This window comes from Mirounga leonina, unplaced genomic scaffold, assembly GCF_011800145.1.
Source record: "Mirounga leonina isolate KUSES-001 unplaced genomic scaffold, KU_Mleo_1.0 Mir_200, whole genome shotgun sequence".
In the NCBI taxonomy this organism is placed as follows: Eukaryota; Metazoa; Chordata; class Mammalia; order Carnivora; family Phocidae; genus Mirounga; species Mirounga leonina.
This window is the reverse complement of record NW_023270503.1, coordinates 25,865,508-25,880,822: the sequence shown is the minus strand read 5'-3', so window position 1 is coordinate 25,880,822 and position 15,315 is coordinate 25,865,508. Positions and strand designations below refer to the sequence as shown.

The window sequence follows — 15,315 nt, the reverse complement described above, 5'->3', positions numbered from 1 at the left end:
GTACTATAATATAGTCTACCATCCTGCTTTCTTATGGCAGCCAACTAATTTTTTTCAAATAGATCACTGGTTCAGAACCTTCCAACTTTTTCATTTAGAGTAAAATCTAAAGGACCTACATGATCTATGTGCCCACTCCCCATATCTTTTGACTCCATCTCATACTGTCTCTGTTTCAAAAACACCTGGCCTCTGCCTATATTCAAAGACGCGAAGCACACTCTCTCTTCAGGGCTTTTTACTTACTGGTCCCTCTGCTTACAATACCCTTTCTCCAGATAACCGCATGGTGGCTCATTCTCAATTTCTTCACTCTAATGTCATCCTTTCAGAAAGTGTTACCATTCCTTAGCACCTTCCATCATTCAATCACTTTTACCTATTTTTTTCTTTCTTCTTAGCATTTAGCCACCACCTGACAAAATGTATGTGCATTGTCTATCTCCCTGTAGTAGAATGTGAGCTCCTTAGAGACTTTATGTCTGCAGTACCTGGCACATACAAAGTGCTAAATACTGTTAGTCAGCAAGTAAAGCCAAAGTAATTTTCATGCATAGATATGAGATAACACATGTCCTTTCACAAGTTAAGTATCAAAGTCAGTATTTTTGTAAAATAACATTCTTTGATTGTTTTCTTTAGCCCTTTGACTCGGTTGTTATTTCCACCAAAAGATGATCATACATTGAAGTTTTTATATGATGACAATCAACGTGTTGAACCTGAATGGTACATTCCTATTATACCCATGGTGCTGATAAATGGTGCTGAAGGAATCGGTACTGGGTGGTCCTGCAAAATCCCCAACTTTGATATTCGTGAAGTTGTAAATAATATCAGGCGTTTGATGGATGGGGAAGAACCTTTGCCAATGGTAACTATTCTGTGTAATAAGGATCCTTCATTTTTCTCCGGTTTCAATTCAGTAGACTATATAGTTAAAGAGGACACATACAAAATTTATTTCATACTTTAATGTTCATTAGATTTATTGTTTAATGCTGTTGGGATTTCTATTTTTTAGTGTCCCATTTAGAAAACCTATTCTTCTTTAAAATACCAATTTAGCTTCCAAGTTACAAGACCTTCAGGGGTACTATTGAAGAGCTGGCTCCAAATCAATATGTGATTAGCGGCGAAGTGGCTATTCTTAATTCCACAACCATTGAAATCTCAGAGCTTCCTATCAGAACTTGGACCCAGGCAAGTAATTGTGGATTTCTTCTTTGATTTTTGTGATTGGGGAAACACTTTGTACTACTACTACTCATTGACTACTCCTAAGCCTGTATTTTAGACACTTACAAAAGGATTATATCTTTCTTTAGACATACAAAGAACAGGTTCTAGAACCTATGTTGAATGGAACTGAGAAGACACCACCTCTCATAACAGATTATAGGGAATACCATACAGACACTACTGTGAAGTTTGTTGTGAAAATGACTGAAGAGAAACTGGCAGAGGCAGAGAGAGTGGGACTACACAAAGTATTCAAACTCCAAACTAGTCTCACATGCAACTCTATGGTATGTCTTATTTTATGAGAGGTGCTCATGTTTCAATTTATATTGAAGTTTAATATCAATTTTAAAAGGAAATCCTAGAATACTTTTATATTTTTGAAGAATAAAGTATTTTCTCTAAAACCATTAAAGTTTAGCCAATTTATCTGTTCTTGGCTTTATAATCTTGTTTTTCTTTCCTAGGTACTTTTTGACCATGTAGGATGTTTAAAGAAATACGACACAGTGTTGGATATTCTAAGAGACTTCTTTGAACTCAGGCTTAAATATTATGGATTAAGAAAAGAATGGCTTCTAGGAATGCTTGGTGCTGAATCTGCTAAACTGAACAATCAGGCTCGCTTTATCTTAGAGAAAATAGATGGCAAAATAATCATTGGTATGTTTTTGGATTAATAACTGTACTAAAACTACAGTTATGCCAAACTTTAAACATTTTGGAAGAGAGTAATGGTGGGGAGGGAGGGCAAAATCATTTAGTTCAGCTGGTCACTTATACAAGCATTTCTTTTAAATACCCAGTCATTTACAGTTTGGAGAAGATAGCTTTTCTTAGATTGAACATCTTGATAAATCAAGATTTAGTTGACATTTAGACAGAGAATAGAGAGATCGAAAGGTAACCTGTGTAAAGTGATCAAGATTAAGTCTGAGAGGGGAGAAAAAGGCCAGAAGGAAGATTATAAATGGCTTATATTACAACTAAATCGTGTACTGAAGACTGAAAGAGTCATGTCTCGGAATTTTTTTTTTTTTTTAGGACATTCTAGAAGCAACTAAGTCAGGGTTTAAGTGACCAGGAAGGAAACAGTTTTGATAAAAACTGGGTTGTAAGGAAGTTAAAAAAAAAAAAAAATAGCTCAACCCTGGCCAGAGCTAACTAGGAAAGCTAGGCAACTAACTTATGGGTTATAGTAGCAAATTCCAAAACATGGCAACACGAGTTCCTGGTGATCACAGAATAATTTTCTGGTCGTACACAAAAATGTTTAACTTAATAGTTACATGTTCAAATTCGTGAATATTTTTTAAAACTAATAACACTAGCATAACCACTCCTTAATTTCATAGAATTATTGCTTAAGGCAAAGCTAAAATGAGTGATAATGGACATGCTTCAAAGAACAGAAAGTAAAAGTTGTGTCTTGTTGACAGGAATTTAAGGAATAATGGCACTATGCAGTCTTCTTGAGTATAAAAATATAGAGGGCTTAAACATGTAATCTGTGTCAAGTTAATTGATAAAAGATGGTACTCAGAAATTCATTTTGAAATATCTTGTAGCTAGTAACTCAATATCCCTCAGAGTGTAATAAATTGACTGCAATAGTCATTGGAAGAGAGGTACTCTAGAAAAAGGGAATGGGTGCAATCTGCGTGTTGCAACCAATCAATGGTTCGGTTGGTGGCACTGAAATCTTGCCCAATCAAATGTTAAAATTTTAAAAAGGGAGTATAATTGAGGTAGAGACATATCAGAAATAAAGGTTTGATTGTCTTCTGTTCTTTTAAGATTATAATTAGGTCAACAATTTCATAATGTGATTTGACTGTCCCACTTGTGGTAATTTACATTTGTCAGTGGTTTAGGAAAAAGACTTCTCTCTAAACCAGGATGTACAGATTTATGCAAGACAAAGACAGTTTAATTTTTAGTTTTTGTTGTTTTTTTTTTTTTTTAAGATTATTTATTTATTTCACAGAGAGAGAGATAGCGAGAGCAGGAACACAAGCAGGGGGAGTGGGAGAGGGAGAAGCAGGCTTCCCGCCGAGCAGGGAGCCCGATGTGGGACTCGATCCCGGGACTCCAGGATCATGACCTGAGCCGAAGGCAGACACTTAACAACTGAGCCACCCAGGCGCCCCGGTATTAAAATATTTTAAGTAAAATAGTATAGAGTTGAGATTAAATTGTGTCTGTTACCTAGGGGGCGCCTGGGTGGCTCAGTTGGTTAAGCGACTGCCTTCGGCTCAGGCGCCCCAATTTTTAGTTTTAATCTTTTGAATTAATATGGTAAAACCTATTCCTTTCCTAAAATATTGCTCAAAACCATTATCTCTGTTTACATTTTTTAATAGAAAATAAGCCTAAGAAAGAATTAATTAAAGTTCTGATTCAGAGGGGATATGATTCAGATCCCGTGAAGGCTTGGAAAGAAGCCCAGCTAAAGGTAATTTCTCGGTTAGCATTTTCTATGTTATTAAAGACTATGTATAATCTAATGTCTCCGTTTCATAATTCCTGTTAAAGCTACATTTTAATTTCTCTAGGTACCAGATGAAGAAGAGAATGAAGAGAGTGACAATGAAAATGAAGCTGAAAAGAGTGACTCTGTAAGAGACTCTGGACCAACCTTCAACTACCTTCTTGATATGCCTCTTTGGTATCTCACCAAGGAGAAGAAGGATGAACTGTGCAAGCTGAGAAATGAAAAAGTGAGTTGTTGGTGGAGGGTAACATATTGCTCAGTTATTCAAATGGTGAAAGACAAACTGTGCTTCATGAAAGTTGTGTGCTATTTATGCCTGTAAATTAACTCTTAATTTTCTGACTATCTTATGAAGGAGCAAGAGCTAGAAACATTAAAGAGAAAGAGTCCATCAGATTTGTGGAAAGAAGACTTGGCTGCTTTTATTGAAGAGCTGGAGGTGTGTGGTTTATAATTGCCAATGTTAGAGTTTTTATTAATGAAATAGTATATTCTAGCAATATACCTCTTTGTCAAGAAATTTAACAATTGGGGGCGGCTGGGTGGCTCAGTCAGTTAAGCGTCCGCCTTCAGCTCAGGGTTGTGATCCCAGGGTCCTGGGATCGACCCCCAAGTCCGGCTCCCTGCCCAGCAGGGAGTCTGCTTGCCCCTCCCCCCACTCATGCTCATTCTCTCTCTCGCTCTCAGATAAATAAATAAAATCTTTAAAAAAAGAAATTTCATAGTTAGCAATAAAAAGAATACAAGAGGCATAAGGAAACATTCCAAGATAACACATGAAAGAACAGATTGTTAGAATAAAGTAAATGATGGCCAGAAGCATACTGCCTAGAATTTTTTGGACAAAGAGAGGAAAGGGTAGTTGATTTCTGACTTAGTGGGAATAAGTATGGAATAAGAATATTTACTTAAATATGGAAAAAGACCAACACAGTCTCCCAAGTCAATCTAAAAGGACAAAGATGTTTACCTTCAGGGCTAGCTAATCAGTAGTTTCAGAAGATACTTTCTTACCTAAATCTCACTAATACGCTTTGTTTTCCAACACTATTTTAAGATAAGAAAAAACATTTCATAAATTAAGCTAAAATGCTTAACATGCAGTTTTATATTATTATACTTCAGTATGGATGTGCAAGTGGAATCCCATCCTTTCACTTCTTATTTGAGTTTACAAATATGTCTATATGTATCTAAGTATTTTATCCCTAACACAGTTTCCCCTTTTTATCTTCAGAAAGCTTAAATGGTAGAATCAAGAGTAGAACCCAATCTTTGGTGTCCACACTTGTCAAAGTGGGCCTTAATTATATCTTCACTATTACTGATGGCATACTTAGTTTTGGCACAGCTTATCACAAATTTACTTTAAGATGTGGGGTGCCTGGCTGGCTCAGTCAGAAGAGCATGTAACTCTTGATCTCTCAAGGTCGTGAGTTCAAACCCCACACTGGGTGTAGAGATTACATACATACATAAATCAAAGAAAAAAACTTATCTTAAGATGTAACAAATTGAAATCAGTTTAACTGGCCTTTTATTCTATTCCTATAAAGTAGCCTAGATTTTGTAGTCTTTATTGACTTATAAACTTGCTTTCTTTTACCCCTTTTATAGGCTGTTGAAACAAAGGAAAAACAAGAAGAACAAATAGGACTTCCTGGGAAAGGGGGGAAAGCAAAGGGAAAAAAAACACAAATGGCTGAAGTTTTGCCTTCTCCGTCCGGTAAAAGAGTCATCCCCCGAGTGACCGTAGAGATGAAAGCAGAGGCAGAAAAGAAAATTAAAAAGAAAATTAAGGTACTACTCTTGAAAAGTTACACATAAATACTTAAAACTTATTTTGGCTTAAAATTGAACAAATGATAAAAAATTTCTAATCCCATAGTTTGCAGTTAGGGTTAGAGAATCCTATATCTAATCATAACTTTGCTTTCCTGTGAGCCTGATATTTTTTTTTTAATGTTTAAGTATATTGAAAAAGTCATACCTATACCTTTATTCAGAGCTCTTAAGCAAAATTTAAAGAAATAAAATCACTCTTTGACCAGATATATATTTGTATATTTGACCTTACCTTATTCCAAATAATAAGTTAACAGAACTTGACCATCTTTGTCTTGCTCTCTTTTAGAATGAAAACACTGAAGGGAGCCCTCCAGAAGACAGTATCGAACTAGAAGGTCTGAAACAAAGGTTGGAGAAAAAACAGAAAAGAGAACCAGGTATTAAAATACTTTAAAGTGGTTTTTTTTTTTTTTAAGATTTTATTTATTTATTTGACAGAGAGACAGCGAGAGAGGGAACACAAGCAGAGGGAGTGGGAGAGGGAGAAGCAGGCCTCCCGCTGAGCAGGGAGCCCAACGCAGGGCTCGATCCTAGGACCCTGGGACCATGACCTGAGCCGAAGGCAGACACTTAACAACTGAGCCACCCAGGCGCCCCGGTATTAAAATATTTTAAGTAAAATAGTATAGAGTTGAGATTAAATTGTGTCTGTTACCTAGGGGGCGCCTGGGTGGCTCAGTTGGTTAAGCAACTGCCTTCGGCTCAGGTCATGATCCCAGAGTCCTGGGATCGAGTCCCACATCGGGCTCCCGGCTCAGCAGGGAGCCTGCTTCTCCCTCTGGATCTCTCCCCTCTCATGCTGTTTCTCTCTCTCTCTCTCTCTCTCTCTCAAATAAATAAATAAGTAAAAATCTAAAAAAAAAAAAAAATTGTGTCTGTTACCCAGTACATTCCGCATAGATGTTTAGTAAGTCCTTAGTGAGTAACATGATGGGATACTATGTCTAAATTTTACTTGAACCTCCCTGATATTGTCCTTGGATATGATTTATTTTAGAAGAGATCATTTTGAAATAGTTTGTTAATTTGGCAATTTGAATTCCTTAGTGGGATCTAAAGAAAACACACTCAATTTATTAAATTCCACTTTCTAGCCAATTATAAAACTAAAGCTTTTTGAGAATAGTGAGCACATCTTAGTCATGTTTGTATTATCCCTAAAGTTGAACACCATGCCTGGGATATAAGTAGCACTCAATAAATTAAATAGAATTAAGAATTCTACTAACCGGGCACCTGGGTGGCTCAGTCGTTAAGCATCTGCCTTCGTCTCAGGTCATGATCCCAGCATCCTGGGATCGAGTCCCACATCGGGCTCCCTGCTCGGCAGGAAGCTTGCTTCTCCCTCTCTCACTCCCCCTGCTTGTGTTCCTGCTCTCGCTATATCTCTCTCTGTTACATAAATAAATAAAATCTTCAAAAAAAAAAAAAAACTCTACTAACCATTTGATTATACCCTTACTGAGTATCTACTTTTTTTAATAAGATATTCACATACCAAGTTCATTAATTTAAAGTACACCATTGGCACCTGGGTGGCTCAGTCGATTAAGCGTCTGCCTTTGGCTCAGGTCATGATCCCAGGGTCCTGGGATCAAGCCCCATGTCTGGTTCCCTGCTCAGCAGGGAGCCTGCTTCTCCCTCTCTGCAACTCCCCCTGATTGTTCTCTCTCTCTTTCTCTCTCAAATAAGTAAATAAAATCTTTTTAAAATAAATAAATAAATTGTACCATTCAATCATTTTAGTATACTCAACAGTTTTAAAACCATTTTTTGCCCCCAAAACAAACACTCTACCCCTTGATGGTCACTCCCCATTTCCTACCAATTTCTCCTCCTCCTAGGCAACCATTAATCTACTTTCTGTCTCTAGATTTACTTATTCTGGACATTTCATATGAATGAAATCATATATCTGGTCTTTTGTCCCTGGTATTTTTCACTTAGCATAATGTTTTCAAGGGTCATCTATATAGTGACATGTATCAATACTTCATTCTTTTTTATTGCCGAATAGTTTTTCATAGTACGGATATACCACACTTTATTTGTTTATCAGTTGATAGGTATTTGGCTTGTTTCCACTTTTTGACTTTTGTAAACAATGCTATGAATATTTGTATACAAGTTTTTATATGGACTTAATGTTTTTATTTCTTTTGGGTAGATACCTAGGAGTGGAATTGTGCTGGGTCATATGATTTTTTCTATGTTTAGCCTTTTGAGGAACTGCCACACTGTTTTTCAGAGCAGCTGCCCCATTTTACACTCAATGTGTGAGGGTTCCAATTCTCCATATCCTCACCAGCACAGTTAACTCCTTGTCACTTTTTTTCTTCCTAGCCATTCTAGTGGATATGAAGTGGTATCTCGTGGTTTGGGTTTGCATTTCTCTGTTGGCTAATGGTGTTGAGTATCTTCTCATGTGCTTATTGGCCATTTATATTTCTTTGGAAAAATGTCTATTCAGACCCTTTGCCCATTTTTTTAATTAGGTTATTTATCTTTTGTTGTTGAGTTAGTTGTAAGATTTCTTTATGTATTCTAATTTTTTTTAAGATTTTTATTTTATTTAGAGAGAGAGAGCACAGGTACGTAAGTGGGAGAGGAACAGAGGGAAAAGGAAAGAGAGAATCTGAAGTAGACTCCACCTTGAGCGCAGAGCCCCACACAGGGCTCAGTCTCATGACCCTGAGATCATGACCTGAGCCAAAACCAAGTTGAAGGCTTAACCACCTGAGCCACCCAGGTGCCCCAGATTTCTTTATGTATTCGAGATGCCAGTCCTTATCAGATATATGATTCTCAAATATTTTCTCCTATAGATTACTTCTTTATTTTCTTGTGTCCTTTCAACCACAAGTTTTTTTGTTTTGTTTTGGGTTTTTTATTTATTTATTTATTTATTTTTTAAGATTTTATTTACTTGACAGAGAGAGAGACAGCGAGAGCAGGAACACAAGTTGGGGCAGAGGGAGAGGGAGAAGCAGGCTTCCCACGGAGTGGGGAACCTGATGCGGGGCTGGATCCCAGGACCCTGGGATCATGACCTGAGCCGAAGGCAGATGCTTAACAACTGAGCCACCCAGGCACCCCTTGTTTTTTTTTTTAAAGATTTTATTTATTTATTTGACAGAGACACAGCGAGAGAGGGAACACAAGCAGGGGGAGTGGGAGAGGGAGAAGCAGGCTTCCCGCCGAGCAGGGAGCCTGATGCAGGGCATCAGGGCTCAATCCCTGGACCCTGAGATCATGACCTGAGCCGAAGGCAGACGCTTAATGACTGAGCCACCCAGGCGCCCCTGAACCACAAGTTTTTAATTGTGATGAAGTCTAATTTATCTTTTTTTTTCCTTTTGTTGCTTGTGCTTTTGGTATCATGTCTAATCTTTTTCCAAATCCAAGGTCATGAAGATTTACCCTATGTTTTCTTCTTCTTCTTTTTTTTTTTTTTTAAAGATTTGATTTATTTATCTGAGAGAGAGAATGGGAGACAGAGAGCATGAGAGGGGGAGGATCAGAGGGAGAAGCAGACTCCCTGCTGAGCAGGGAGCCCGATGTGGGACTCGATCCCGGGACTCCAGGGTCATGACCTGAGCCGAAGGCAGTTGCTTAACCAACTGAGCCACCCAAGTGCCCCCCTATGTTTTCTTCTAAGAGTTTTAGTTTTAGCTTTTATAGATCTGTGATCCATTTTGAATTAATTTTTGTATGTGGCATAAGGAAGGAGTCCAACTTCATTCTTTTCCATGTGGATATCCAGTTGTCCAGCACCATATTGAAAACCTTTCCCTATTACATTGTCTTCACCCTTGTCAAAAATCAATTGGCCATAAGTATTAGAGTTTATTTATGGATTCTCCACTCTCTTCCATTGATTGATCTATAAGTCTAATCTTGAGTATCTACTTTTTTTTTTTTTAAGATTTTATTTATTTATTTGAGACAGAGAGAATGAGAGACAGGGAGCATGAGAGGGAGGAGGGTCAGAGGGAGAAGCAGACTCCCTGCTGAGCAGGGAGCCCGATGCGGGACTCGATCCCGGGACTCCAGGATCATGACCTGAGCCGAAGGCAGTCACTTAACCAACTGAGCCACCCAGGCGCCCTTGAGTATCTACTTTTAATAGATAATGTGTGCTCAGTTCTGTGGGGGATACAAAGATGAATAAAATAAATAGAAACATCTTAGTATTAAACTAAAGAAATAATAAAAGTATGCTATACTGTGCAAAATTATAGATTGACCTAATGCAGCACACCTTTAACTTTAAACCCAGCTAGTGATCTTTTAGCATATAAAACCAATGAATCAGTTGAGTATTTTGAGCCTTCATGTTCCCATGAGTTTGATTACTCTCAAATAATGTGTGGGCACAAGAAGTGGGAGAGCATGGCATTTTACCTTCAAGAGGTTTATGAAGAACAGAAATTAAGGGCGCCTGGGAGGCTCAGATGGTTAAGCGTCTGCCTTCGGCTCAGGTCATGATCCCAGGGTCCTGGGATCGGGTGCCACATCGGGCTCCCTGCTCAGTGGGGAGCCTGCTTCTCCCTCTCCCGCTCCCCCTGCTTGTGCTTTCTCTCTGTCAAACAAACAAACAAACAAACAAATAAATAAATAAATAAATAACAGAAATTAAAGCAGTATATACTAGCCATTGTAGGGACTGAGAGAAAGGTGAGATTAGTGTGGGTGCATGTACATTGTAGAGGTGACAACAACTTATTTATGGGATTAGATGACCAAGCTATAAACTCCACAGGAAGAGGGACTATGTTTGTTTCTGTTCACCACTGTATTCTCAATACTAGCACAGAGCTCAATAAATATTTGAAAGACAGATGGATGATAGATGGAGAAAAGTGAGTCAAAGAACGTGTAAAGTTGGTTCATTCCTATCTCGCTTCTAGGTACCAAGACAAAGAAGCAAACTACATTGCCATTTAAACCAATCAAAAAAGGAAAGAAGAGAAACCCCTGGTCTGATTCAGAATCAGATATGAGCAGTGACGAAAGTAACTTTGATGTCCCTCCACGAGAGATAGAGCCACGGAGGGCAGCAAGTAAGGAAAAGTGCTGAATGTGTTGAAAGATCTGAGTGGCCAGTGTATTTCAAGGCATTAATCCCAGAAATTTTTATATCTTAGAGCAGTTATTATTAAGTTTTTGTAAAACGAAAGCATCTTTTAGGAGATTAAACTAAAGCTTAAATCTTCATGAAATGTTGTATCAATCTGTGGATTAAATATTTCTGTTACCCTCTTTTATTCTTTGTCTATGTATGTTTTTTATAGCAAAAACCAAATTCACAGTGGATTTGGATTCAGATGACGATTTCTCAGATTTTGATGAAAAAACTCAAGATGAGGATTTTGTTCCATCATCAGATATTAGTCCACTTAAGACCAAAGCTTCCCCAAAGTAAGTATCTTCTCTAATGTGGATTTTATCATGATTGTTGCCAGTAGTCAATGATACAGTCTTTGTTACTTGACACATTTAGAATTGGTTGTCAGGATGTTTTTTGGGTTTTTTATTCTAGACATACTACCAAAGAACTGAAGCCGCAGAAAAGTGCCACGTCAGGTATGTATGTATTTAAGTAAAAGTAGTGAGATGTCTGCTTCACTGGGACAAACAGGTCCAGCTGGGTTCTAATCTGACTACCTTATCTAAGTCCTGCTTTGGAAGATAAATGTGGGTCCTTATTAGCATTATATTGCTGTTGTTCATTAGGGTTAGTTTTGCACAGAAAGGGGTTCTACACTTAATATACTGAAAGTCATCACGTGCTTGCTGTTTACTCTGCTGGGTGATAGAGGTACAAAAAATAACTGCTGATGAAGAATACAGAAATCAGATCAAAGTTATAAGAGTATGTTTTAAATATTCTAGAAGAGTCACGGACTTGGTGTTTAAATGGGGATTTAGAGCAGGAAACAGATTTTTATGTGTTGCTTATATGTACTATTTTCCTTCCCATTTGAAGTAATGGACCTTGATGCTGATGATGCCAAGGACAGTGTACCATTTCCTGCAGGTTCTGCTGCTGATTTCTCAGCTGACACTGAAATCCCAAACCCTGTTTCTAAAAAGAAGGTGGCAGTGAAGAAGACGGCAGCAAAAAGTGAGCTTCAGTCTTTGAGATGGGTTAATATTAGGATTAAGTAGCTGGCTGCCACAAGTCAATTTCAATTTTTTTACTCTCAAAAGTTACTCTTAATAGTGGAATTAAGCCTTTTCCAAATGGAAGCAAATATTTAGATCTTTATAATCAAAACTGGTGGTCAAAAGGTTTAAAATCAGCGTATTTCTCAAAATGCAAGGCCTTATCTAGCTCATTTCTATGACAGAGACAGGGTTTATAAACAGTGCGGAAGTTTAATCTAAAACATAAACCTATAAAAAAGTTAGATGCTTAAGAATACTTTGATTCTCTAATGTATTTTCAGCTGTATTAGATTTTTTCCTGTATTAAATAGGAGCAATCAACAGCTTGCTAAAAGAAGTTCACAGTGAGAAAAATTCATCTGAGTGGACACATGATGAATGCCTGTGTTGACTTGCAGGTCAGTCTTCCACCTCCAGTGCAGGTGCCAAAAAAAGGGCTGCACCAAAAGGATCCAAAACGGATCCAGGCTGGAATTCTGATGTACCCCAGAAGCCTGATGCCCCCAAAACCAAAATTCGCCGCAAAAGGAAGCCATCCACGTCTGATGATTCCGACTCTAATTTTGAGAAAATGATTTCTAAAGCCGTCACAAACAAGGTATTTATCCTAGCCCGTCCTTTTGCTGTAGGTGTTTTAAAATACATAACCAAGATTTGCTCTTAATAATCTGACACTTTTTTTTTTTTAATATTTTATTTATTTATTTGAGAGAGAGCACATGAGAGGGGGGAGGGTCAGAGAGAGAAGCAGACTCCCCGCTGAGCAGGGAGCCCGATGCGGGACTCGATCCAGGGACTCCAGGATCATGACCTGAGCCGAAGGCAGTCGCTTAACCAACTGAGCCACCCAGGCGCCCCAATCTGACACATTTTTAAGAAAATAAATGTAGGGACATCTGGGTGGCTCAGATTGTTAAATGTCTGCCTTCAGGTCAGGTCCTGATCTCAGGGTCCTGGGATTGAGCCCCGCGTCAGGCTCCCTGCTCACTGGGGAGTCTGCTTCTCCCTCCCCACCCTGGCTCGTGCTTTCTCTCTCTCTCTCAAATAAAATCTTTAAAAAAAAAAAAAGGAAAGAAATGTGAATCTCATAATCCATTTAGCTTTTACTAGTTGTAACAAAGTTATATGTAAAGACATACCACTTGGAATGCCTGGGTGGCTCAGTCAGCAGTTAAGCATCTGCCTTTGGCTCAGGTCATGATCCCAGGGTCCTGGGATCGAGCCCCGCATCGGGCTCCCTGCTCAGCAGGAAGCCTGCTTCTCCCTCTCGCACTCCCCCCTGCTTGTGTTCCCTCTCTCGCTCTCTCTCTGTCAAATAAATAAATAAAATCTTTTAAAAGTAAGCAAGTAAATAAATAAAATTAAAAATAAATAAAAACATGTCACTTATGAGATACCTGGGTGGCTCAGTCAGTTAAGTGTCTGCCTTCAGCTCAGGTCATGATCCCAGGGTCCTGGGATAGAGTCCCACATTGGCCTCCTTATTTAGCAGAGAGCTTGCTTCTCCCTCTCCCTGCCACTTCCCCTGATTGTGCTCTCTTTCTTTGTCTATCTGACAAATAAATAAAATCTTCAAATATATATATATATATATATGCCACTTAGTCAATGAGAGTTGCCTTAGATCTATTTCTTACTACTTATTAGAAGGAGGGAAACCCATTAAATTGTAGTCTGTTGATACATTTTTTACAGTGAAATGTTGCTGTCAGACTAACATTGTGCAAATTACTTGGACTTCCTCTTGTAGAAATCCAAGGGGGAGAGTGAAGACTTCCATCTGGACTTAGACTCAGCTGTGGCTCCTCGGGCCAAATCTGGACGGGCAAAGAAACCTATAAAGTACCTCGAAGAATCAGACGAAGATGATCTGTTCTAAAATGGGATAATTTTAAGTAATGGTCTTATTGAGCCCAAGACTGGTTTTAGAGTTACCTGAGTCCCTTAATTTCCTCCCCTCTGAATTTTGTTTGGGGAAGGTATTTTTAATCCAGATCCATCAAAGTGAAGTGTGTAGAGCCCAAGTATCTATTACCGTTTTATAATACTGTCTAAGTAGTGACCACCGTGGGCATTGTTTTCTTCTCTGCTTTGTCCATGTTTGGAGTGTCTTTTCTTTTGTCTTTCTAATCTGATTTTAAGTTCTTCTGGACTCTGGAGATAGTTGTGTGGTCACTTCAGCATAACATAGTTTCTTGACCACTCATTAAGCTAAAATTGTTATAAATGTCTACTCTGCCTCTTTTCATACTTTCAGTAAATAACAGATAGAGCATGATTAATTCTGTTTTACCTTAGTTTTATAGGTAATTTTCCATCAGATAGAACTTTATAGTTCTAGTACAAATACTCCCCACTCAGCCTTTTATGTGCTGAATTTTTGCTCAAGCAGTGAGAAATTGCTCTTATTCTCCATATCCTTTTGAATATTAGCAGAGGCTGAAGAAAAATAGCCTGGCTGTCTCTGTATAACCCCAACACAGTCAATAGGGTGAAGAAAATTACTTTTGTGACTATCTCAATTCTTGACTTGTCCCCTCGGGCTGTCTCCAAGTTCAAATCTCCCAAAGAACAAATTTCTAGGGAGGATTGGATTGCAAAAAAGTCGGGGACAACATCCATTCAAAGATCTTATATCAGTGCCATCCATACTCAGCAGTGAGCGGTTATATCCATTTTGAGAAATCTCCATAATTTTCAACTTACAAACTTTTTACGATATTTCTGCATTTTTACATGTGTGTGAGTTGAGTGGTGTTTTCAGTGTTTTTGTAAATATTTACTATGTTTTTCTATTTCACTTAATTTCAACAATTTTTTACTTAATAAAATGTTCTAAACATTGCAACCCATTGATTACCCTTTTTCCCCCTTGCAGTATACCCTTTTCCTTACTCTAAAATATATCCGTCTTTACTTCCCTTTGAGGAAAGAGAAATTCTGATCATTTGCTGATGTACCTACCTAACAGCCCCTGGCCATAGTAATAGGTCTAAGAGATAAGCATCCTGACCTAATCAAGGGCAATCAGGTTTTTCCCCAGGTTTTTATACATGGGTACAAAGTTATTCATCTCCTTCACACTCAGAAGGCCTTGCCCCACCATGAGCAAGTAGTTTCAAATATGCGTGGTTTTTGTGCCGTTTTGGTTTGGTTTTTTAATGATCCCTTTAATGACTATTTTGATAATCAGGACAACTACTTGATGATCTCAATAAATGACGTTAGGCAACTGGCCAATCATTTAGAAAAAAAGAAATATTAGATAAATCCAATCCCTTCTTCACATCTTATACCAAAGTTTAAGTTCAAACAGACATGTCAAAAACAAAACCATTTAAAAATGTACCAAAAGAAAAGTAATGTTGAGTTTCAGAGGGATATCCTAAACCTAGCCACAGGGTTGACAAAGATCTGGAAAAATGAGCCCTTGAATCAGAATCTGGGCCAAAAGGTCAAACTCTGTCTTAGCAGTTCTCACTTTAAGAAATGTAGTTCAAGAGAAAAATTGGGACATGGGGTGCCTGGGTGGTTCAGTTGGTTAAGCGACTGACTTGATT

General features: G+C 38.2%; 1 protein-coding gene across 1 annotated transcript in view; it reads left to right on the top strand.

Annotated features, from left to right (window-relative positions):
* The window catches only part of TOP2A (DNA topoisomerase II alpha), a 29,848-nt gene extending 15,547 nt beyond the window's left edge, over positions 1-14,301 (top strand). The window contains exons 21-35 of the mRNA XM_035027067.1: positions 643-874; positions 1,069-1,203; positions 1,329-1,529; positions 1,710-1,905; positions 3,606-3,697; positions 3,798-3,962; positions 4,092-4,175; positions 5,354-5,536; positions 5,871-5,961; positions 10,495-10,647; positions 10,879-11,005; positions 11,127-11,170; positions 11,574-11,711; positions 12,154-12,353; positions 13,506-14,301. Of these exons, the coding sequence (XP_034882958.1) occupies positions 643-874; positions 1,069-1,203; positions 1,329-1,529; positions 1,710-1,905; positions 3,606-3,697; positions 3,798-3,962; positions 4,092-4,175; positions 5,354-5,536; positions 5,871-5,961; positions 10,495-10,647; positions 10,879-11,005; positions 11,127-11,170; positions 11,574-11,711; positions 12,154-12,353; positions 13,506-13,634 (2,170 nt within the window). The 3' untranslated portion in view covers positions 13,635-14,301. The remainder of the gene's footprint in view (positions 1-642; positions 875-1,068; positions 1,204-1,328; positions 1,530-1,709; positions 1,906-3,605; positions 3,698-3,797; positions 3,963-4,091; positions 4,176-5,353; positions 5,537-5,870; positions 5,962-10,494; positions 10,648-10,878; positions 11,006-11,126; positions 11,171-11,573; positions 11,712-12,153; positions 12,354-13,505) is intronic.
* The last annotated feature ends 1,014 nt before the right edge of the window (positions 14,302-15,315 follow it).